Genomic DNA, 25,150 nt, shown 5'->3' with positions numbered 1-25,150 from the left:
TGCTCTCTTTCTAGCACCTCAAGCAGTGCCTGTCATGAAGTAGACATTTGATGACCAAAATGAATGAATGCTCAATAATGTCAAATGTGTGAATGGATGGATGGTATTTTGTAGGAGCAGTGGTCATTTTTACCTGGGTGACAATCAGGAATTGTTAGGTTTTATGTAAGGGAACAACTAGCTTTCCCTTGTTTTGTGCATGGTAGAAAATCATTCTAGCTCTAGGGCATAAATGTGAGGGACTCAAAAGAGTTGGGAAGCTGTTCTCTTAAACTATCTGTTGTTTAATTTAATTTTTTTTTGTCTAGATAATCACATTTTTGCCTGGGGCAATGGCGGTAATGGTCGCCTAGCAATGACCCCCACAGAGAGACCGCATGGCTCTGATATCTGCACTTCCTGGCCTCGGCCTATCTTTGGATCTCTGCATCACGTCCCGGACTTATCTTGCCGTGGCTGGCACACCATTCTCATTGTTGGTAAGGGTTCCATATGTGTGGGTTGGGTTGGCTTTGACAGAAGATAGACCTGCATCTAAGTTACTGATGGTTACATTCTTGCAAACAGAAGTGTCCTGAAGAAAAAAAGAAGCAACTCTGGAAGTCTTTGGTCAGTTGTACCATATCTAGTGGTAGGAACAGAACATTGTCCTTTCCTGAGCTTTGTTATCAGCCATCTCAGGGTAACCTTGGGCTTTGCCCACCCTGCCATAGAATTTGTTACTTCTAGCTGTCCACTAATTAGTTGAAATGTGCTCATGCTTTTTTGAGAAACATTTAGTATACCTTTAAAAAGAAACTAAATTATAACTACTTTCTGTATAGAAATTCCTCTGTTATGAACTAAATTATAAAGGCCTATGTGAAGGTTTACAAGTTTATTCTTTAGGTCAGTGATTTACCACCTTGGCTGCACATTAGAATCCTTTGAGGAGTCTTTAGGAATCCCATTGCCCTGACTAGTTAAATCAGAACCTTTGGGGTGGGATCTCGGCATTATTACTTTCTAAGGTTTCCCAAGTGATTCCAGAGATATTAGTAGTTAAGATGAATTGCTACTTTACATAGTGAATATAGTTAAAGTAGCCAGTAGTGCTTGGCTTTAGATATAATATTTATATCTAAAGCTGTAATCATATCTGGTGTGAGGGATAGCAGTCATCTCCTAGATTAACTCCCTGTCCTAGTCTTCTGATTTTTCCTGTCTCTAGCTGTAAACAACACTTACCTATTGAACATTTTTCCTCAGAGAAAGTATTGAATTCTAAGACCATCCGTTCCAATAGCAGTGGCTTATCCATTGGAACTGGTAAGTAACAATGTCTCAGGTACCAGTAGTTTTCTGAGGTGTGAGTCTTTGGATTGAATTCTGGGCAGTCTCCCAAAAAAGGAAACAGGAAATATCTTTGGGAAATGAGGAATACAACAATAAAGAGGGAGGATCATGTTTTGGTAGGTTTCACAGTAAGTTACGACTTTTACATCACGGTCAGAGGGAGAGTACATCTTTGCCACTTGCATATGGAGGTAATTAAGTGGCTTGCCCCAAATTGTAATATTACTTATGTACTACTGTTCCTGTCCTTAAAATGCTAGGCTGCTATGGGTTCTGTCTATCCTTTACGTCCATGATATACCCAGGGGTATTCCAATCTATAGAAATAGTCCTTCTAAACAGGCCCTCAGAATTAAAAGCTGGCTAAACTTTAAATATGGTTAGGAAAATCAGCCCAAAGCCCTCTAATACTTTGGCTGCTCTCTTCATGGTTCTCAGTTGTTTGGGACCATGTCAGGAAATCAAATCTGTGTTCCTTTTGATTTTCTATTTGCTAGAGTACCTATAGTTTGTTTGTTTGTTTGTTTGTTTGTTTTGTCTTTTTTGCCATTTCTTGGGCCACTCCCTCAGCATATGGAGGTTCTCAGGCTAGGGGTCGATTCGGAGCTGTAGCCGCCGGCCTACACCACAGCTCACGGCAACGCCGGATCCTTAACCCACTGAGCAAGGCCAGGGATCGAACCCACAACCCCATGGTTCCTAGTCGGATTCGTTAACCACTGAGTCATAACGGGAACTCCTAGAGTACCTACAGTTTTTGATGTGACAGAAATGGATGCTGATATTTTATGGAGTGAAAACAGTTGAAGAACCAGAATGAAAGCAAATTTATTCTCCAGAAAGACCGTTGGAAATCTGATCTAGACTTGTCAAACTCTAGTTTACACACACACACACACACACATCATGCCTTTTATTAGTATCCTTTAGTAATCCATTGCTCAATATCTATTTGTGCATATTAATATCTGTTAAATGATAAAATACCTCTTTTCTAAGTATAGCTGGTATATTACAACTTTGTTTTGCTGAAAGCACCTATTAAGGAAAAACATAAGATTAAAAGCACATGTCCATTGTCTGGAAAATGTAAACTATAAGGGCAGGGATTTCTGTCTTTTTTATTCATTAACTTTATCCACATTATCTAGAAGAGAGCCTGGGAAATGGCAAGTGCTCAGTAAATATTTACTGGTTGAATGTGTTATAACCATCTAGTGGGATATTGTGAGTTAAAATGGGCATCATCTGGAGTTCTTGTTGTGGCTAAGCTGATTAAGAACTCAACATAGGGAGTTCCCGTCGTGGCGCAGTGGTTAACGAATCCGACTAGGAACCATGAGGTTGCGGGTTCGGTCCCTGTGCTTGCTCAGTGGGTTAACGATCCGGCGTTGCCATGAGCTGTGGTGTAGGTTGCAGATGCGGCTCGGATCCTGCGTTGCTGTGGCTCTGGCGTAGGCCGGAGACTACAGCTCCGATTCGACCCCGAGCCTGGAAACCTCCATATGCCACGGGAGCGGCCCAAGAAATAGCAAAAAAAAAGACAAAAAAAAAAAAAAAGAACTCAACATAGTATCCGTGAGGATGTGGGTTCGATCCCTGGCATTGCTCAATGGATTAAGGATCCAGTATCACCACAAGCGGTGGCATTGGTCACAGACACAGCTCGGATCTGGCGTTGCTGTAGTGTAGGCCAGCATCTGCAGCTCCAATTCAACCCCTAGCTCAAGAACTTTCATATGCTATAGTGCAGCTGTAGAAAGAAAGGAAGGAAGGGGTGGGGGAGGAAGTACATCATCTATAAATATTTCCATAGTGTGAAATGTGAAAAGCAGGTTGCAGCAGACTAAATGCCCTTTTATAAAGTTCAAAAATAAGCAAAATATATTTTGCTTAAAGATACATAAATATGTGATAAAAAAATTTTTAAGAAACATTGAAAACACACAATAAATCAGAGTAGTTCCATCTGGGTAGGAGGCCAGAGGAAGAACTTTGCAAGGCAGACAAAGCAATAATAGGTAATATCCTAGGTCAGCACTGTCCCATAGCTTTTTCTGCAGCGTTGGTAACGTTCTATATCTGTGCTGTCCAGTATAATAGCCACCAGCCACAAGTGGCTGTTGAACACTTGAGAAGTGGCTCTTGTAACTAAGGAACTGATTTTTAAATTTTATTTAAATTTAAATAGCCATGTATGGCTAGTGGCTCTCATATTAGAAAGTAATTGTACTTTCACATAGTAGATTCATATATGTTGATTTTGTTAGGCATCTGTACTTACTCATATGTTAAAAATAGTCAATGTATATGTTAAATGTAACATAATTTGTAGAAGGCATTTAAAACAAAAAAGCAAGCTTCAGAGCTTATTTTGGCATCTATAGTTCTGCTGCTTTGGTAGGATCCCAGTGTGGCACCATCAGTCCTCAAGCCAATACACTGTACACCATGCAATTCTTTCTTTTCTTTTTTTTTTATGCTTTGGCAAATTACTTCTTAGTTAAATATACATATATATATATATATATATATATATATATATATATATACACACTTTTTTTTTTTTTTTTTTGGCCAATGTTAAAATTCAGTTTCATTTCCTGACTGCACATCAGCTCACTTTCATTAAAGGTAACTTGGAATATGCTGCATGATATTAAAAGAGCCAGCCATCATATTTTTAAAGTTCTTACAAATAGTCATTAAAGAATTTAATGGGAGTTCCCGTCGCAGCGCAGTGGTTAACGAATCCGACTAGGAACCATGAGGTTGCGGGTTCGGTCCCTGCCCTTGCTCAGTGGGTTAACGATCCGGCGTTGCCGTGAGCTGTGGTGTAGGTCGCAGACACGGCTCGGATCCCAAGTTGCTGTGGCTCTGGCATAGGCCGGCGGCTACAGCTCCAATTAGACCCCTAGTCTGGGAACCTCCATATGCCGTGGGAAGTGGCCCTAGAAAAGGCAAAAAGACCCAAAAAATAAATAAATAAATAAAATGATCTTTTTAAAAAAAAAAAAAAGAATTTAATGAATTTAATAGTTGAGACTTCTCCGTTTGGGTGTTTCCCCAGAAAAGGAGTTAATGGTGAGCATATTTGGCAACTTTTAAGAGGTGTTTTGGCTTAAATGTAGAAGAACTTTGTATACAAGATGAATGTTTGAAGGACGGTGGAGTTGATACATCCATTCAGGGGTGGACGCAGTGGTTGGGATGAGTATTCAGTAATGCTGTAGAACCTTGTTAATCTGCTGTGGACGTAAGATAAGCAAGTTTGGGAAGTAGGAGTGAGTATTGTTATAAAGGTATTGATGTACAATACCTTGTGTAAAAATTCAAAATTTAATCCCAAGTACTTGACTGACCCTGTTGCTATTGCACTTCATGCCACTGTAGGAACCTCCCCAGGGGCCAGTGGGGCTCTCAGATGGTAAGTTTTCCTTGCTGCTCAGTAAATCTCTGTTTTTGTGCCGTGTGTCTGTCAGTGGTTCAGAGCTCTAGCCCAGGCGGTGGTGGTGGTGGTGGTGGTGGCGGTGGCGGTGGAGAAGAGGAGGACAGTCGGCAGGAATCTGAAACTCCTGATCCAAGTGGAGGCTTCCGAGGAACAATGGAAGCAGACCGAGGAATGGAAGGTTTAGTCAGTCCCACAGAGGCCATGAGGATCAGTAGTGGGGCCAGCAGCTCCTGTCCTGGCTGGCTTCGAAAGGTAATTCCTTCCGTAGAATTACCTTTGCAGGGACTAGAAAGGATCTTCTGTTTCCCATGTCCTGTTCAAGTGCTTTGCAGCAGGCATCTAGGTTTCTGATTTCAGCCTGAACCGAAATCACCTAATCTCTAATCCTTTTTCTTCCTGACAAGAAAAGATATAAGATGTTCATGTTACTTAAATGAATGGAAATTAACGCAACCTTTCTTGAAGGCAGTTTTTGTCATGCATGCGTGCAAGGATCAAGCTTATAGAGATTTTGTACTGTGGTTCATAGAAGTAAAATATTGGGGAATTGGAATCCCGTACAGTAGAGAAATGCTTTATGAGTGTTGAAGTACAGACAGTAAAAATGTTGGAGTGTATTTGTATGGAAAGGTGGTTACAACATATGGCTGTATAGAAAAGGATGGAATACCTGTGCAGCATGACCTATTGTTTTAGAAAATATGCAGTGCATAGAGGAATATTTACCACGAAGGCTATATACTGATCATTTTAACAGCAGTTGTCTGTGAGTAATGTAATTACTGGGATTTTTATCATTTTCCTTTGTATTTTCGTATTTTCTACAGTTAACATTTAGAGAAATTTAAAATTTTTTACCAAAAAAAAAAAAAAAACTCATAGGTTTAATGTCCCTCTATAATAAGATTAAATTTGATAGCTCCTTAGGAATATGAATGGAGAAAGCAGCACAGAGTTCTATCTAAAGCTTCAGCCTCCGCCTTTAACAGCCTGGCAGTTGGTCTCAGTAGCATCACCTTGGAGCTTCCTAATTTAACTGAATAGCCTGTGAAGACTAAGTATGTTGCGGAAACAGACCAGACACTCTAGACTGTTTTTGAGTTTGAATTTACTCCTCTGAGGAAGGGATGGCCCGATGTTGACAGGTAGGGTGAGTTGTGTTGTAGCCACAACTGTCCTGTCCCACTAGAGGGTGCTGATGTCACAACAGAGTGAAGGCTATAGCTATATATAAATGTCTTACATAGAACTGATGAGATTCTTTCTTATACATAGGAGCTGGAAAATGCAGAATTCATCCCTATGCCTGACAGCCCGTCTCCCCTAAGTGCAGCTTTTTCAGAATCTGAGAAAGATACTCTGCCCTACGAAGAGCTGCAAGGATTCAAGGTGGCCCCTGAAGCTCCTTTGGAATACAGGCCCCCAGCAGGAGCTTGGGTAACTGAGTTTTTACCTTTAAATCACAACTAGGTAAACTGGCTACTAGCTCTGCCCAGTCCTCCAGGCCTCCCTGTCTCCTCCTCTAGCTTCATTGGTTTCCCAGTTGCCCTGCATCGACTCATACTGTCTGTTCAGTAATGCCTAAAACCTCTACCCAAGGCCAAGCTGCTTTCTGTGGAAAAGTATTTATTCTTTTACATTTGTGATAGGTACACACCTTTCTACACCATGTGATTGTCTTTCTTTTCTCTCTACCTCAGAAGTACCAAGATTGAAATGCCAAAATTCAAGTACAATTTTTCATGACACTGCTAGGGTAGGTTGGTGATTCTTTTTTTTTTTAATCTTTTAGCGTGCACCCACCCATGGCATATGGAGGTTCCCAGGCTAGGGGTCAAATCGGAGCTGTAGCCACTGGACTACGCCACAGCCATGCCAGATCCGAGCCCTGACTTCGACCTATACCACAGCTTGTGGCAATGCTGGATCCTTAACCCACTGAGCAAGGCCGGGGAATCAAACCTGTATCCTCACGGATACTAGTCAGATTCGTTTCCGCTGAGCCATGACAGGAACTCTGGTGATTATCTTAATTAAGTAAGCAATTATACTTGTAGTGTAGTGAGGAGCAACACATGTATATCTAACTTTGGTAGAAATCAAATTATGCTAAATATCTGAATAAAACTGTAAACCAAGGGTTAAACAAACTTTTTCTAAAGGGCTACATAGTAATTATTTCAGGCTTTGAGGATCATACATCTCTTGCAACCAACTCAGCACTAACATTGTAGCACAAAAGCAGTCATAGGTAATACATATTGAATGGGCATGCTGATGTTCCAATAAAGCTTTATTTACAAAAATTGGCAATAGGCTGGATTTGGCCCATGGGCTATCATTTGTTGACCCTTGCTATAAACAAAGTACAGTAGAAGAAGGGAGAAAAAACCAGGCTAGGGTAATTGAAAAGCTTCCTATAAGAGGAAATAAAACCTTTGAGACTTCAAGATAAACTAAATTTAAATTTCTGTGTCAGGGAGTTCCCATTGTGGCTCAGTGGGAATCCATGAGAACATGGGTTCGATCCCTGGCATCGCTGCATGAGCTGCAGCGTAGTAGGTCTCAGATGAGATTCGGATCCCGAGTTGCTGTGGCTATGGCATAGGCTGGCACTTCAGCTCCGATTCGACCCATAGCCTGGGAACTTCTCTATGTCACAGGTGTGGCCCTAAAAAAATAAATAAATAAAATAAATTCCTCTGTCAATTAGCCACTTTTTTTTTTTTTTTTTTTTTTTTTTTGGCTTTTATGGCCGCACCGATGGCATATAGAAGTTCCTAGGCTAGGGGTTGAATCAGAGCTGCAGCTGCCGGCCTACGCCATAGCCACAGCAAAACTTGGGATCTGAGCCATGTCTTCAACCCACACCACAGCTCAAGGAAACTGAGGATCCACTAAGCGAGGGCAGGGATTGAATCTGCATCCTCGTGGATACTAGTTGGGTTTGTTACCTGCTGAGTCATAGTGGGAACTCCAGTTAGCCTTGAATTGTTTTGGCAATCTTGTTTAATGAACACCTCTCAAATCTCTTCTAAGGTGTGATCCACATTTCATGAATATGGACACTTTGAATCACATTATCCTCACTGTGATCAGAAAGATTTATTCCAATCAAATTGGGCTTTCCCCTACTTCAGCATTTTAAATAGGAAGATACCAGTGACTAAAATTTTTCTCAGATTCCTCCAAAATAGATGATTATTCTTTATCCTTACCATAATGGAGACTGAGGCACTGGGAGTTCTCTTGCTCTGTTAAGTTAGAGCCAGGTTCTGTTGTAATCCCAACAGTTTTCTGTTTCTTTTGCGTTTACTTCATGTGCATATGTGTTTTATCTTGTTAATTTAAAAGTAAAATCTGACAGCACTTAGAGGACATTTGGACTGGGGAGCCGTAGCATCTGGAAGAACCTCCTATGACCCTTCTCACCTCTCTCTTAGCCACCTCGGCTGAATGCAGGAGGAACAGGAGCATGCACTGGGAAGGGAACACCTTTGACCACTCCTGCCTGTGCATGCAGCGCTCTGCAGGTGGAGGTTGAGAGATTGCAAGGTTTGGTGTTGAAGTGTCTGGCTGAACAACAGAAGCTCCAGCAAGAAAACCTTCAGATTTTTACCCAACTGCAGAAGCTGAACAAGAAATTAGAAGGAGGGCAGCAGGTGAGAGCACTAAAAGAATAATTCAATTTCTAATTCTCTTTTGAAGAATCACAGAAACAAAACACCAAGGACTGAAATAGACTTATTCCTTGCAAGTACTTACTGTTTGATGATCTAACTTTTGTAATTAATTCCAGAAGCCTTGGGCCTTGTTAGGCACCTGGATTGAATCATTTTCATCACCTAACTTCTGTTTGTTACCTTTGTTTTTTCTTTTACTTACTATGAAAAACTTTAAACATTACAATTCAGCAAACACCAATAGATCCACCATCTAGGTTAACAGTTGCTGTATTTGGTTCATGTGTGCGTGTGTGTGTATGTATGTATGTGTATGCTTAAAATATGTGTAGGTATATATCTGCGTTATTTAAATGATGGGTGAGGTATTTGTGTGTGTATTTTTTTCTCTTTCCTTTCTTGCTAAACCATTTTCAAGTAAATTATGAAAGAGCCTCTCTAAATGCTTTATTACACATATCCAAAAATAAAGACAATTGAAGTTCTCTCTGTGGCGCAACAGGATCAGCCTCAGAGCAATGTCTCTGGAGCACTGAGATGCAGGTTTGATCTCTGGCACGGCACACTGGGTTAAGGATCCAGCATTGCCACAATTGTGGCATAGATCTGATCCCTGGCCAGGGAGCTCCACATATTGGAGGGCAGCCAAAAAAAGGGTGAAAAAAAGGGAGAAAAAATAAGACATTCATTCTCTAGGATTATCACAGTACGATTATTACAACACAAATAACACTAATATTCTCAATTCTCATCTAGTACCCAGTCGATACTCAAATTTTCCCACAAACATGTCCTTTATAGCTTTTTTTTTTTTTTTTTTTGGTCTTTTTTTTTTTAGGGCCTCACCCACGGCATATGGAGGTTCCCAGCTAGGGGCTGAATAGCTGCTAGTGTATGCCACAGCCACAGCAATGCCAAATCCAAGCCATGTCTGTGACCTACACCACAGCTCACGGCAACACCGGATCCTTAACCCACTGAGCAAGGCCAGGGATCAAACCTATGTTCTCACGGATGCTAGTCAGATTTGTTTCTGCTGAGCCATGACGGGAATTCCCTTAATAACTTTTTCATCAGACCAGAAACCTGTCAAGAACTCCTTGTTACATTGTTCTATCTCTCGTGTTTTTGTTTGGTTTGGTTTGGTTTGGTTTTAATCTAGAACATTTGCCTCTACCACCACCACCACTCCTCCTTTCTTTCTTTTTTTTTTTTTTTTTTTTTTTTTTTTTTTTTTTTTTTTGCTATTTCTTGGGCTGCTGCCGTGGCATATGGAGGTTCCCAGGCTAGGGGTCTAATCGGAGCTGCAGCTGCCAGCCTATGCCAGAGCCACAGCAACACAGGATCTGAGCCACATATGCAACCTACACCACAGCTCGAGGCAACGCCGGATTGTTAACCCACTGAGCAAGGGCAGGGACCGAACCCGCAACCTCATGGTTCCTAGTCGGATTCGTTAACCACTGCGCCACAACGGGAACTCCACCACTCCTCCTTTCTTAAAAAAATTTTTCATGGCATTGGCTTAAAGAAGCCAGGTCAGTTGCTTAACAGAATGTCCTACAGTCTGAATTTGTTTTATTTCCTTGAGACATTGCTTAACCTGTTCTTTTGTCACCCTGTCATTTCTGTAAACTGGAAGTTAGACTTAAGCTTGATTAGATTGAAGTCAAACGTTTTAGTAAAAATGCTTCAGCAGTGATGCTGCTTGCATTGTTTCTAAAGGGCCACAGTATTACTCTATATAGAGTGAACTAGGATAGGGAAATACTGTCCACCCTTGGCTTTGCCATTTACCAGCTTTATGTATTTGGACAAATAATGTTTCTGTGAGCCCTAGTTTTCACCTAAAAAAAGAAAATAGTAGCACCCACCTTGTGTGGATTAGATGAAATAATGCCTGCGAAAGTACTTCGAAAAGTAATATATACACTTGAGGTAAGCATGAGGTGATTGTCAGCTGAAGCAGACAGGATTATTTTGCCTAGGGCTGTTTGGGTTTTAAAAGAGAGTTCTGCCTCCCAGAAAATCCTATAGTCCTGAGAAATCCAGAACAGTTGGTCACCTTACCTGCAGCAAATGTACAGGTGAGGACTTACCTAAGTCCTGTTATTAAGGTAGTGTTATAAGCTTCTTATAAAACTGTGGCTACACATTCTTAGAGGTTGGCATTGAAAGTCTAGTCCTGGAGTCCCCCTTATGGCTCAGCAGGTTAAGAACCGGCATGGGGGCCATGAGGATGCAGGTTCAATCCCTGGCCTTGCTCATTGGGTTAAGGACCCAGCATTGCTACAAGATGCTGCATATGTCACAGATGTGGCTCAGATCCAGCGTTGCTATAGCTGTGGCATAGGCCAGCATCTGCAGCTCCACTTCAGCCCCTAGCCTGGGAACTTCCATATGCTGCAGGTGCAGCTGTAAAAAGCAAAGAAAAGAATTTAAAGAAAGGAAAATCCAGTCCTGAACTGCTCTAACTTAGGTGGGTATTGTTAACGTGGAACTGTGTTTTATCTGGACAGGTCGGGATGCATTCCAAAGGAACTCAGACAGCAAAGGAAGAGATGGAAATGGATCCAAAGCCTGACTTAGATTCAGATTCCTGGTGCCTTCTGGGAACAGACTCCTGTCGACCCAGCCTCTAGTCTCCTGAGCCTGTATAGCCTCCAGGAACCTTGGATCCAGAGACCTTCACAGCACACTTACTGAATGCAGAGAGCGCTTTCCTGGCTTTGTTCACTTGCAGACAAGGAGCGCAAGGCGGAGGCTCTGAAGCACTTTCCATGTACACTTGGAGAGTAGCGTTGCCTATTAGATAGGATCTAGGAGTGGTTTTGTGTTGGAAAATGGAAGGGCCCCATGGCCCTGGCTTGGTCCTCAGTGACTGCCATAGCAACAGCAGCTCTGTACCACATCTGGTGATTTCCACCTTTGAAGAGGAGACACAATGCTCACCTTAATTTTGCTGGTAGCAGCTTATATCTCATTTATCATTTTCACCATTAATTGGAAGCTGCCTTGGAAATTCAGCACGAGTCATTGCACCTCTGGGTGGAGGAGGTTCAAGTGTAAAGCTGGAGTGGGCTGGAACCAGATGTGGCCCAACCAGGTTCATCTGGAGAATGGTGAAGTATTCTAAGCCTTCTCAGGAGCCTGAGTCCAGGAAAGTATGTCCCGGTGGAGTCAGTCTTGGGCTTGTTTTCAGGAAGTTCAATTACTTTGTGCAGCTAAATGCTTTAGGAGGAACAGTGGGCTTAGATTGCTTTTCCTCTGAGGGTTGAGTGAAACTTCTTCATTGAGTAGAGAAAGAAGGGCAGGCCCCTCCTCATCTCACAGCAGGAGTGTCAGGCTGTGGCCAGTGCAGGGTGGGACTTCCTAGCTTTGAAAGATTCCTCTGAGATGAGGCATCTCGGAGAGAACTGAGTCCTTAGGGCAGTAGGAATGGACTTCAGAGGAGAAACTGTGAGGGGCGATCCTCCTTCAGCTGCCTCTACTTGGTACCTTCGAGAGGACCTAGAGTGACTGAGTCTTCTGCCCCTGAGAAGGCTTCTTCTGCCTCTGCCTTCGTGGCTCTTAGGGTTCTAATCCTGACATCAGCAGCCCCAACCACTCTATTTCTGTATGTCTAGTCAGTATTTTCCCCCTTTTGATGTTTTATGAAGCCGTATCAGTGAATCTCTATCATCTTTCCTACTTGAGTGGCCCAAAGCCAGCACCGAGACCTGATAGTCCCTGAAGCGTAACAGAACAGGAGGAACCTGCCAAGTGAGAGGAATTTGGCTGAAAACTCCCTTCTAATCCCTGTGTCTTCATGTCCTTGTAGACAGGAGCAAGCTAGTTTTCCCAAGGAGAAAGAGTATCCTAGAAAGGTTTGATGATCTTACTTAAGGATGTGAGCTTTGTGTTTCTCCTGGGCCTTAGTATTTGGGGTCGCAGGAGCTGCCTTGATGAGTCTCACATCCTGCCTCCCTAGAAGGAGCTAAATTAATTTTTGTTTCATTTTCCTTAACCAAAAAAAATGAATGTTTGATATCTGTGTAATATTTTGGAAGGACCTGTGCCATGGAAGTTTTGCCACTTCGGTAAAATTGGTTATGTAAAGGTTGCTGCTCCAAGAAAACCCTACAGCTGGGGATGGGCAACTCTATTCAATGGGACCGTCTTTGGTTTGATATTCCCATTGTTTTCTCAATTCTGGGAAGCCTAGTACAATGGTACTAATGTAATCACTGAAGCCTTTTCTTAAAATAAGGGAAGGGGCCAACCTTGGACTAAAGTTACAAGTTCAGGGGACTTGGGGGTTTGCTATAAACCCTAACAATGGATTTTGGTTCATCATGTAAATGAAACTTTGATTTTTTTTTTTTTTTTTTTTAAAGGACTGACTGGCCTTTCATGTTCTGTATCCTTCATGCTCACCATCTCAGCAGGCCTGAGAGGCAGGGTCAGTTTGGGTGTGAATCATGAGTATTGCTTCTGCCAGGGAACAAGGAACATGGGCATGTTGCTGAGATCGCGGGATGGAAGTGAGCACTGAAGGGAGGGTGAGAGCCTGGCTCTTGCTCTGGAGGGGAGTTACTCTAGAAGTGGAACACTGGGGTCGTTTCTCTAGCATGTTCCCTTAGGAAGTCTAGGTTTGCGGTTAATCTGGCTGAGAATCTTAAGTTCTGTGCCTTAGAGACAATTTGCACTTTCTCAAATTGTGCCTGGGACAACCATATGAATTTTTCCCACCAAAAAGCTATGCAAACAGAAACCAGTTCAAAGGTGGCAGCCATGCATCAGATTAAAAGTGAAAAGTGAGGCAGCAGAAATGTCTTTGAATGGTGTTCTGAGCTAACTCTCAATTGTGTCGTAATTTTCTTCTTTATGTAGTGCTAGGTGTTTGAAGTTTTCCCGTAGTATTGCTTTTGAGTTATAGTATAACCTGACGCTCCTCTACTCTGGCATTGTTGCTAAAGAATTAGCTTATTGTTAGCCACATGTTTGAAAGGTTGAGGGTGGAGTGGTTTGGCATTTCTGTTTTAAATAAACATTTAAACTCTCAGTCAGTTGTATGCCTCAGTGAGCCTATGCATGGACCTTAGTCACTGGGGAGAAAACACGCAGACTCTAGGCCTTCAGGAATCTTCGATTCAGTGAGTCTTTATATAAATAAATAGGTGGTCTTATAACAGAAACAGTGCAAGGGATATTTGCCTAGAAATAATCTTTGCTTCTTTCCACCTTTTCTTGCTAACAATCATTTTTGCTGCTACAACTTTATTTCCCCCCAAACGTCTAAAATATTTTGCTTAAACTGCAGAGGGAGAAGAAAATGAGCCATTAAAAGAGGAAGAGTCGTGTCTCGTACTCGTCTCCTCAGTCACAGTGGGTTTTTTCAAGTGATAATGCCAGTTTATGTTTGTAAAACTGTTTTCCCTTGAAAAGGTTGAACTGTATTTGGTCTCCCTGGCATAGCACAGCCAAGTTACAACTTGGCAGAACATTTCACTATAGTTTAAAGCAAGAACAGCCTTAAACTCACATTTCATTTGGTTTTGCCATATTTTTGGAAACATTCATAGTAGAACAACTCTGGAGCAAGAATGTATTGTAAATAAATGCTTTTAAATGAGCGTCCCTGGGCCTCCAAAGAAGTATTATTCATGATAGTGTCAGGGCAGAGTGGGCTTGTAGTCAGGACTACAAAACATGTCCCTTCGTACCAGAAAGCCAAGCATCATTTATTGCTTCAATGATTAACTATGGAAATAAACATGCTGATGACTAAACCTCCCAGATCATGAATGTTAGGGAGAAAAACACTATATCACATCTCTGCTTCCTCCTGTGTAGTTGTGAAAAGTGATAAATTGATGACCTACAGCAAATGTTGGCCAACGGTGCTCTGCTGCATTCAATACACTGCTCTTAAGAAATACTGTCTCAGCGTGTCTATGAATACCTTTCAATGAAGTGGGTTTCACCATGAGATTTTTCCCATTGCTTAACCTTTTGAACTTTAGAATTTATAGCATCTAATTGCACTAAAGTTTTTTGGTTAAAGTAGTATAACACATGGACATTAACAAGCAGCATTTATTTATCCTCTCTCATTGTCTACTATCCAGGAAGAGACTTAGATAGAAAAGGAAAGGGGGCTCTTAGATAGAAAAGGGGTTCTAGGAGTTCCCGTCGTGGCTCAGCGGTTAACGAACCCGACTAGCACCCATGAGGACAAGGGTTCGATCTGTGACCTTGCTCACTGGGTTAAGGATCCAGCGCTGCTGTGAGCTGTGGTGTAGGTCACAGGGCTCGGATCCCAAATTGCTGTGGCTCTGGTGTAGGCCACCAGCTATAGCTCCAATTGGACCCCTAGCCTGGGAATCTCCATGTACTACTGGGGCAGCCCTAAAAAGACAAAAAAAAAAAAAAAAAAAAAAAAAAGGGGGTTCTTACTTCTTCCCACGGGTCCAATAAAGCTAAATTTAAAAGGCTAATAGATATTCTTGATACCCTCCAGGCATGTTGAGGTCAAAGGGAACACCATGGCATTGATTTATTTCTCTAGCAGCATAAGAATAATCCTTCCTATGTCTATAGAAAGCACTCCCCCCACACACATTTGTTCTCCCTGGAGCGCCCTGGTCTGTGTCCTTTATAACATCATCCAGGAGTTCCAAACCAGGCAGACAAAGCAAATAAGTGAAGCAGGCCAGGCAGGGATGTGGTGTTCTGTGTGCTCCACCCCATGTGGAAGGAACAACTGATTCTGACCCCCACTCAGTTGGTACTCTGTAGGGCTGCAGGTCCAGGGTTTCCAAAACTTTTAGCTCCATATATGTTTAATGCTTTGTCAATCAAATAAAACAATATCTGTGGGGCAAAGAAGTCCACAGGCTATCACTTTGTGACCTTGGCCACTGCTCCTTCTAGTCAGCTATTGCTTTTACCATCAAGTGTGAAACTTAGAGTGGGTACCTCATTAAACTTGATTGGGGAATGGATAATTGGGTTAAAAATCCATTGTCTTGGGAGTTCCCATTGTGGCTCAGTGGTGACAAACCCAATGAGTAACCATGAGGATGCAGGTTTGATCCCTGGCCTCACTAAGTGGGTTAAGGATCTGGTGTTGCTGTGAGCTGTGGTGTAGGTTGGCAGCTGTAGCTCCAATTCAACACCTGGCCTGGAAACTTCCATATACTGCAGGTATAGTCCTAAAAAGAAAAAAAAAAAAAAATCAGTGTCTCTGCAAGCTTTCTTCAAATGGCCAACCAAAAGGCCCATTATGTAATAATTCTTTTTCTAACAGCTAAGAAGAGCATAAAGCAGGTATGCTGGTTTTTAAACATGATTTTTTTTTTCAGTCTAGTGTCTAGCAGTATCACAGCTAAAGCCTTAAACTTACATAGCAGATTGGTCTGATCTATTAGTTCAGCCACTCAGCAGAAGCTGCAGAAGAAATGGAACAAGAGTGGCCATCTGTAGTTTGGTAAGTGTGGTTTTGTGGTCTGCCCAATCCCCTTTGCCCAGGCCAGGTTGGGTGTTTTTTCTCCAGTATTTTAAACTAACAATTTCATTGATGCTCTCAGGACAATAAATCTTACTAGTATTTCAGATCTGTTCTGCAAGCTTCATCCCACCGGAACTGATACTACCCTCAACAGACATTTCCCTTATCACTTCTCCCATCTAACAAGTCTTAGGACTCACTCCTTTTATTATTTGTTTAAAGTACCAAGACCCATTTATTGTTGGCCTCATTAGGAATGTTACTTGCAGTAGACATGATTCTGCCTAAAGAAAATTTTAAAGATCTGGTACCTTTCTTTCCTTTCAGAGTTTACTTTCTAAAATAAAAGTTTACCATGGTATCATCAGCAGAAACATGTGACACTGCCATGTCCCATTTTGCTTGGATGGTACATTTTGCTGCCTCATTTAAAAAGTCATCTGATTTGAGAGCAGAATGCTAGAAGTAGCTGAAACTGAAGTTCTTCCTTTTTTTTTTTTTTTTTTTTTAAACATATGAAATCCTTTGGGAAAAAACTGCAGAGACATGGTGTGCTTTTCCCATCCCTACCCTGAAAGTACACAAAGATTAGGTTCCCTTTAGTACACAGTATACCATGGGGAGGCTTTAGGACATACTGGCGCCCTGACCTTCCAAAATTATACTGACTTGGCCAGGACCATGTACCAGGGAGGTAATTTGCCTTACAACAAAAGCGTTTTGTTTTGTTTTTTTATAAGAGATACCATGGTCCTCTGATACCAGTTCATTCTAACGAGCCAAATTCTTGCAAGAACAAGAAGAGTTAACAGGAACCACAAGCATACATGCAGAGCCGTGGCAAGAAGACACAGCAGGGAGTTCCTGCTGTGGCACAGTGGGTTAAGAATCCAGCATTGCTGCTGCTGTGACATAGGTTGTAACTGAGGCTCTGATTCAATCCCTGGCCTGGGAACTTACATATGCTGTGGGTCTGACCCTCAAAAAAAAAAAAAAAAAAAGCAAATGCAGACACTTCACTAGCACAAACCACAAGTCAGGCTTTGAAGAAGAGAGCTTTAATGTTGCCTACTGGCTGCTCTTACGTGTCTTCATCCATCAGTTCCCAGGGCAAGGACATCAGGCATACTAGCCTGAGGTGATGATTTAGTGGGAAGCCAAGGCTTCCTTCTGCCTCCTGCTGCTTGGCAATGATCTCTCCTCACTGATTTCAGCTCTGCAGGCAGATCTCAGAAATATAACAGTTCAGGTCTTTCTGCTCTGCATCAAATTATTCTACTCCCATTTACTGCTTCAGAGAAGCAGAGCCTTCTGGACTACAGAGGAGGTTTCCACTGTTGTCTGCTCAACTGTCATACTTCCTTGGAGGCGGAGGACGGCTCTTGATGGTCTTACACTTGGGAATGTGCCGCTCAGCCACCTTAGGAGCAAAGTGGCGGCTACAGTGAGGACACTGAATGTAGTCTGGATTTTCTGCAGGCAGGATGGGAGGCAGGTCTGAGGGGTTTCCCCCTTTGGCAATTACATGTTGTATCTGCCGAGCCTGACGGAGGGTACGGATGAAAGATTCATGCTTCTGTCTCCAGTTGCTCTTCCGAGGAGGTTCAGCCTGAGTTGAAGGAAGAGAATCATTTAACTTGGTGTCTATCTCATCCTCTTCCTAAGTCTCCGTTAGAATGACCGGAAGGGGAATTCCCATCATCGTCATGGCTCAATAATTAATGAACCCCACTAGGATCCATGAGGGTGCAGGTTCGATCCCTGGCCTCACTCAGTGGGTTAAGGATCTGGTGTTGTGTGAGCTGTGGTGTAGGTCACAGATGCGGCTCGGATCTTGCGTTGCTGTGGCTGTGGTGTAGGCTGGCGGCTGCAGCTCCGATTGGATGCCTAGCCCAGGAACTTCCATATGCTGCCCTAAAAAAAAAGGATGTTAAGACACAAGGTCAAAGAAAACAGGAAAGGAGCAACAAGGATAACTGACTTGCCAGAGTGGAGACACGTAAACTAAGGGCCTTCAAAGTCCTGAGAGGCAAGCTGGTCTTCCCAGCAGAACCCCTGAGAGGTTCAGTGCTTAGAAACAGAGGTGGTGGGAAGAGGGGAGGGGCAGGGCTGAGAAGAGGCTGGCCTGCAGGGCTCCTCTCCCACCTTCCACATCCAGGTGTCCAGTCCTCCCAGAACTCCCTCGGGAGGAACTGAACCAAACAGGTTTCAGACTCAGCACATCCAGGCACAGTGGAGAACGGGGTTAATCTAGGAGCTGAAAAATGGAGATTTTTTTTTCAGGGAGCCGGGTGTGACACACCCACAGCACATGAAAGTTCCCCAGGCAGTGCCAGATCCTTAACCTGCTGCACCACAGCAGGCACCCCTGAAAATGGGGATTAAGGACAAGCATACATGATGAATTATGGAATTAACTGTCAGCCTCCTTATCCCACTCAGCACCCTCACAGGAGACAAGAGTTCTCTGGATGCACTAAGCAGTTGAGAGAAAGCCATCAGATGCTGACTCTGAGGTACCCCAATTAAAAGGCTCACAGTTTGGAGTTCCCATCGTGGCACAGTGGTTGGCAAGTCCGACTAGGAACCATGGGATTGTGGGTTCGATCCCTGGCATTGCTCAGTGGGTTAAGGATCCAGCGTTGCCATGAGCTGTGGTGTAGGTAGCAGATGCAGCTCGGATCCCGCATTGCTATGGCTCTAGCATAGGCCAGCAGCTACAGCTCTGATTGGACCCTTAGCCTGGGAAACTCCATATGCCACGGGAAGTGGCCCTAGAAAAGGCAAAAAGACAAAAACAAAAAACAAAAAAAAAAAAACCTCACAGTTTGATAACCTTAAGATGAAAACCCTCAGTCAACAAGCCCCACCTGAGCTTAAATATGAATGGACAGTCAAGGATACCCAGATATTTGAGTAAAACTCTAACAAGGGAAAGATCAAAACAAGTACATGAGAATGCACATGCACACACACTCAGGAAGCAGCAACAAGGCAAGTAGCAGACCAAAAAAAACGTAATATCAATAACAGAGTATTTGAAGAGTGTGTCTAATGAAACAAAAACAATATATATACTGTGAAAAAGGAATGAGAAAGAACTTTTATAAATACTGCAATAGCTAAAAGTAAAAATAGAAATAAAAAATGTTGTAAATAGTGTCAGAAAAATTATCCAGAATGGAAAAAAGGATCAAGATGGAAAATAGGAAAGATTAGAAAATCCAGTAAGTCCAACATTTGACTCAATAGGAGTTCAAAAAACAAAAACAAAACAAAACAAAAAAACAGCACAAGGAAGAAATTATTAAAGAAATAAGACAATAAACATTTCTAGAATTAAAGATCACTCCCTTGATTGAAATGGCCTACCCACAATCTGACATAGTCACTGTAGAATCTCAGAATAAAGACAGAGTATCCTGTAAGCTTTAAAAAAAAAAAAAAGATTTTTGTAAATCAACTATAAAAATAATAAAAAGGGAGTTCCTGTTGTTGCTCAGCGGAAACATGAGGATGAAAGTTCGATCCCTGGCCTCGCTATGAGGATGCAAGTTCGATCCCTGGCCTCGCTCAGCGGGCTAAGGATCCAGCATTGCAGTGAGCTGTGGTATAGGTCAAAGATGCAGCTAGGATCCCGAATTGCTGTGGCTGTGACATAGGCCAGCAGCTGTAGCTCCAATTTGACCCCTAGCCTGAGAACTTCCATATGCCACAGGTGAGGCCCTAAAAAAAAAAAGCAAGAAAAAAAAGAGATTTCACGTAATAGAGCAGAAAACAAAATGGCACATTGGATGCTAAAAAGCTAGTTGTAGGAGTTCCCTAGTCTAGTGGTTAAGGATCCAGCATTTTCACTGCTGTGGCTCAGATCACTGCTATGAGGAGGGTTTGATCCCTGGCTCGGAAGCTTCCACATCCACCAGGAGCAGCCAAAAAAAAAAAAAAACCACCTGAAAGAATATGAGAGATGTTTGAGCATTTACAAAAACTTTAACAGGTACCTAAGATCAGACAGAGCATTTAGGGGAAAAAAAATCAGAAGAGGTATGTAGGAAAACAAGCAAATAAAAACAAGTCAGTTATTAAGTATGGGTGGGGCAGAACCTGTTTCACTCCACAGTGAAAAAAACTTATATGGTTATGATGTAACGTGACTACTAAAACTGTGATTCCACTACGGTGGGATATAGGAGAACGAGAAAAGTGGGAGGAGGGGCTATAAACCCACAGCATCCATAAGAGGAAGTCAGTTTGTACAGACAATGTGCAAAACTGCTAACACAAAAAAATAAGCATATTATTTAGAAACATGGAAATGCATACCAGAAGAGTCAGACCTGAAGGCTACTCCTGGGGGCTGGATGAGGGGTCAGAGGGGATGGGGCAGAACACTGCTGATAGACCACTAAGTACTACATGACTTGTTAATGTATCCAAATGTTATTTAGATGAAGATAAAGTTAACCTTAAAAAGAAGGAAAAAGAAAGAAAGCAGGTAGCTGCATGATGATAAATGTAGGAAGAGATTTTTACCAAAGGAAAAGGAAGGATCCATCAGGAGAATCTTACTGAAACAGACAAAGCAAGAGAACCAGAGTGTTAGGAACCTTGAGACTTGAATTAGGGGGAATTTCCTCACCTATATATGATACTTATTCTTTAATCCTTTTTTTTTTTTAATCTTTTTGTCTTTTTAGGGCCGCACCCACGGGCATATGGAGGTTCCCAGGCTAGGGGTCAAATCAGAGCTGTAGCCACCACCTACGCCACAGCCACAGCAATGCCAGATCCAAGCCACATCTGCGACCTACACCACAGCTCACAGCAACACTGGATCCTTAACCCACTGAGTGAGGCCAGGGATCGAACCTGCAACCTCATGGTTCTCAGTCAGATTCCTTTCCCCTGCTCCACAATGGGAACACCTTTAATTCTTCATTGTATTGAAATTTATTAAACTAACACTTATTCATCACAAAGCACGAAGATGTAAGTCTGCGCTCAAATGCCTAAGGTCCAGTAGAGAGTACCAGTCTGCTGGAAGTTACATGAATCTTAAAGGAAATAAGAACAATCACCTGTTCTTCTGGGTACACTGAAGGAGTGACAGAGAGACACTCAGCTTCCAAAGGTGCAAAGCTTTGGAATAAGACTTGGGACATTCCAAGGAGGAGAGTGCATCTCAGTCCAGATCCTTTCTGCCTTGGTGTCCTTAGCTTTGCTGACATGTTTCGGCAAAGCTGGGGCATCTGACCTCAGGAATCCAATTCTTTTGTTCCACTGCTACTATATTTGGAAATTTAAGAAATACAAGCGTCTTTTAGGTTCTGGCCAGAAATAAATCACTGTAGTGGGACAAAGAATACTCCAGTAGATTATTGGGTCGACCAGAAAGAAAACAGGAAAGAACAGGAACTGGTGATCACATTATCTGCAAAAGCAAAATGTTGGAAACTGGATTTCATGGAGATCATCGCTGACCATGGAAGGGACTTTCTTGTAGTTATTCCCCCATATTGTACGCAAAGAAATATAACTGCAAAGGACTTCTCCTAACAGCCATCACATAAATGTGAGTTTTTAAAGGCCCTGCAAATACACACATAACCTGTAAAGTGCTAACAGACCAGAGGTGCTAGCATAGCTGTGGGAGGGTTGGAAAGAAAGGAAAATAGAACACTCTCGGAGTTCCGGTCATGGCGCAGCAGAAACAATCTGACTAGGAACCACAAGGTTGGGCTGGGATCCCGAGTTGCTGTGTCTGTGGCCGTGACTGGCAGCTGTAGCTCCGATTCAACCCCTAGCCTGGGAACCTCCATATGCTTTGGGTGCGGCCCTAAAAAGCACAAAAAAAAAAAAAAAAAAAGAATAACGCTCTGGTAGTTTATGAAACTCTAAAACTGGATGGGGCTTCGAGATTACGTGGTCTAGGCTTTCCCACACTTTAATCATTTGCATACCACTCTCACTTTATCCCCCATTATAGTTTTTCTTTAAATTCATGGTTCCTGGAAATCAAGGGCTTACTACGCAATATTTTTCTAATACACCTTAAGTTACTAAGATGAGAAATGTTTGTCAGCATGTCACACTTTGAGAAACACTCATGTACAACCCAAGTGGCATATTACCTTAACAGAATGGTAGGCTTATTCTTCAGACAACCATCTCCAGACATGACTGTCCAAATGTGCCTATGAAGTTCCCCCAAACTTATGAAAGTGTCTCCAAGTCCTTACTTTTTACAATCTAGTTTTTCCATAGCTAGAAATGTTAACCCAAAATAAAGTCCTCTACCTTTAAGGTGTTGACACTCGAAATGGGGAGAAAAAGAGTCCCAAACTTAATGGTACCTCATATATTTACTAAGAAGTTTCATCAAAGTTAATTGAAAAAGTATAGTTCTAGGAGTGGTAACAGGTCCTAATCTTGGGAGGTGGCAGGGTATATTGCAAAGTGTGAGGAATTCTCTGGGAGTGCTGAAACACTGCATAATTTTTTTCTTTATATTTTTCATGTCTTAAATTTTCTAAAATGTTTACTACTTTTATAATCAAAAGGACATATTTTTTAATTCTACATTTTGGAGTCATTCTGACCCAGATTTACATGCTGACTCTGCCATTAAAAGCTATTTGTGAACTCAGACAAGTTAACCTGAGACTAAATTTTGAAACTGATAAAGAGATACTGAAATCTTCCCAGGGTTGTGGTGACAATATCACAGTGACTGGCACACAGTAGTAATCAATAAATGTTAATTCTCGCTTTCTCCCCACATGACGCATGACACATGACATTTTTCTAAAGAAAACAGATGAGGATATAACAGGCTCACACCCCCATTCAAAGGCAAATCATTAAAGGCCCTTGTTACCTTGACTGAGGCCGATCCCTTCCAGTTCAAGTACTGCTCTAGTTCTGTGCCCTTAGCCCGGGCCCTGGAGGAGTCAAAGACTTTCCTCTTGGAACCCCGCATCCTGCTGCAGACATTGGAGTGTCTCTCAAGTCTGAGCAAGAGAAATTTCCGTCCACAGTGGCTGCACGCACCCAGTTCTGGCTCTTCAGTGGAACAGCTGGAACCCAAGGAGTCTGGGGCCCTAGACAAGCTAGAATGGCAGGTAGATCTCTGCAAAGCACTGGGTGGCATTTCTGAAGCCTGAGAAAACTTCTCCTTCAGCGGCCCTGAGACTCGGTCTCGGATTTGGTTATTGCTTGCCATCAGTCCTTCCCTTTTGAGCTTCTGAATTCCATGATCAGAGAACTGGAATGGACTAGAATTTTCTTGAGACCGTCCCCAAGTTTCATCGTCTCCTACATCTCTACTGAAGACCTCCGCAGACTTGAATTCTGGGGAGAAGATAGGTTTGTGTGAGGTGTTACTCTTGCCTTTAACTCTCCTCCTGGGTAGTGCCATTCTCCTCTGTAGCTCTCTTTTTTCATTTTCTTCAGCCTGTTCTTTCTTCTTCTGGATCCTTCTGAGTTCCTCCTCTGTCTTCTTCAGCTTTTCCCTCAGGAGAGTCTCTTTTCTTCGGATTTCCTCCTCTAAACTCTCCCCTGCAGCTTCTAGTCTTTGGATCTGCATCCATTCCATCCTGCTGGGGTTTGCCACAACCCTCTCCTCCTGAGTGGCAGCAACGGAACCAACCACAGATGAATTCACCCAGTTCCTTGAACCAAAACTGCTGTATGAGAGCTTTCTTGGCTGATGGGATCTTAGAGAGACATTCTGGTCCCCATCAGTGCCAGCCTCACCTGTACTACGGGACTTCCGGTGAAACACAGGTTTCAGTGGGTATGCTCGGTCCACCCCAACTCGCTTCTTTGTAAAGGGGATGAATTCCTGGATATTTGCTTTGGGATACTGGGATTGAGGGCCTGATGAGTAAAACAAACCTTTTCTCGAATCTTGCTGGCTTATTTCAGCACAGTGGGGATAGGAGCAGCTCCAGGCTTTCATGCTGGTGTTCCATTTGGGGTGAGTGTAGAGCTTATCTAGTGTCAGCTCTTTGTTGCTCAAAAGCTCCTGCTGGAAATTATTCCTCAGGTGCCCCATAGAAGACCGCTGGGAAGAGTCACCTTTTTCATAGGGATCTTGCTTAACTGAATGGAGCTCTGGAGCTTCCCTTTTATTATATGGGAACATAATGCCCACAGGCAGAGTCAGTGCCAACTGGAGGCCAGCCATTCAGGGCTTGGACAGAAGCCTAGGGGAGATTTAAACCAGACATATGTGAGGAGTTTGTCTGAGGTTCATCTCAGCTGTGAAAGTAAACTATTTCTACACTTGTCTTACCCACAGTTTCCCTTAGACTTTTTAGGGACAGTGCTGCTAGGTCTAGCATTTGATAAGCGCTTATTATGTCCTATGGGTGCTTATTAGGTCCTAAGGATAGAAAAAGGGAATGTGATACAGGTGTTCCTGCCACCTAGCTTTCCTTTATATATATCATACATAGTGATGCTCCTGCTTACACAGTATACTCCGTAGCAGGCGGAATGAGCTATTGGGCTGAAAGTCAGTTTTCAGTCAGGACAAGCAGCATCCCCTCGCCGGCTCCAGTTTCTTCACCAGTAAACTGAGGGGTTCACTTAAGAGTTAGATGGCTGGAACTTAGGGACCTTAGGACTCCAAGTCCCGCTCCACCATTTTACAGGTAGAAAACTTCAGCCTGTTGGTAAGCAACTGGCACAAACTGCTCTCAGGACTTCCCGCCTGCTGGAACCGTGCTGGACCCCAAAGTGCAGAGAGCCGGCTCAAGGCCTGCAGCAAGTGCCTGGCTGGCAAACCCTCTCGCAAGGTGTCCTCGCAGCGCAGATGGCGGAAGGTCGGTAACCTGAGAGGCGGAGAACACCTGATCTGGCGGGGTTCATATCCGGAACGCATAAGTCCTGTTCTGTCCTGGAGGGTCAGCCGGGTAGCCCCACTGGAAACTCTGCTTTAGGGACAAGTGCTCGCTCTTCAGTCTCTCGGGCCCTTGGGAGGTCGAGGTGCTGACCCCATATCTTCCCGCCCTTCCGCGTACCTGTTCTAGCAGACGGCTCCTGCTCAGGGGAAACCCCAGAATTTAGTTTTCCAGACCACACACCACCCTCCCAACCGCCCGCCGCCGTGCAGGCGCTGTTGGCGGGCCTCTGTTATTCCTGTTGCCTGGAGACCGAAGCGCATGCGCACCCAGTCCCGCCACG

At 43.0% G+C, this 25,150-nt stretch overlaps 2 protein-coding genes across 5 annotated transcripts in view; one reads left to right on the top strand and one right to left on the bottom strand.

Moving 5' to 3' along the window:
* Positions 1-14,387, top strand: part of NEK9 (NIMA related kinase 9) — a 46,085-nt gene extending 31,698 nt beyond the window's left edge. The window contains exons 17-22 of one of the 2 annotated variants that reach the window (XM_003356752.5): positions 309-479; positions 1,249-1,308; positions 4,818-5,038; positions 6,062-6,223; positions 8,230-8,448; positions 10,989-14,387. In XM_003356752.5, the coding sequence (XP_003356800.1) occupies positions 309-479; positions 1,249-1,308; positions 4,818-5,038; positions 6,062-6,223; positions 8,230-8,448; positions 10,989-11,111 (956 nt within the window). In that variant the 3' untranslated portion in view covers positions 11,112-14,387. Of the gene's footprint in view, positions 1-308; positions 480-1,248; positions 1,930-4,235; positions 4,355-4,817; positions 5,039-6,061; positions 6,224-8,229; positions 8,449-10,988 lie in introns of those variants that run through there. The other variant, XR_014811106.1, reaches the window with a different exon arrangement.
* A 2,616-nt stretch (positions 14,388-17,003) lies between these two features.
* Positions 17,004-25,114, bottom strand: ZC2HC1C (zinc finger C2HC-type containing 1C). Of its 3 annotated transcripts, none has more exons than XM_084969754.1 (3): positions 24,437-25,114; positions 22,839-24,168; positions 17,004-17,570 (listed from the first exon to the last, which is right to left on the bottom strand). In XM_084969754.1, the coding sequence occupies exons 2-3, from the start codon at positions 24,147-24,149 to the stop codon at positions 17,307-17,309; spliced, it is 1,575 nt and encodes a 524-aa protein (XP_084825880.1). In that variant the 5' UTR covers positions 24,150-24,168; positions 24,437-25,114; the 3' UTR covers positions 17,004-17,306. The 3 variants fall into 3 exon arrangements, with proteins under 3 accessions (XP_084825880.1, XP_001925998.1, XP_020955191.1); XM_001925963.5 differs by having other exon boundaries at positions 24,988-25,114; XM_021099532.2 differs by having other exon boundaries at positions 22,839-25,114.
* Between the last annotated feature and the right edge of the window lie 36 nt (positions 25,115-25,150).

Source organism: Sus scrofa, chromosome 7 (genome assembly GCF_054392235.1).
Source record: "Sus scrofa isolate SSC_HxYL_T2T_F1_AM1 chromosome 7, Sscrofa_HxYL_maternal_Yorkshire_Landrace_v2.0, whole genome shotgun sequence".
Taxonomy (NCBI): Eukaryota; Metazoa; Chordata; class Mammalia; order Artiodactyla; family Suidae; genus Sus; species Sus scrofa.
This window is presented reverse-complemented; position numbering and strand designations above follow the sequence as displayed.

Bases quoted from the DNA above. Each gene is read 5' to 3' on its own strand.
- ZC2HC1C (XM_021099532.2), bottom strand. From the start codon at position 24,149: ATGGCTGGCCTCCAGTTGGCACTGACTCTGCCTGTGGGCATTATGTTC. The intron at 17,571-22,838 runs GTAACAAGGGCC...CCTTCAACTCAG, and splicing joins AGGGATCGGCCTCAGTCAAG to GCTGAACCTCCTCGGAAGAG.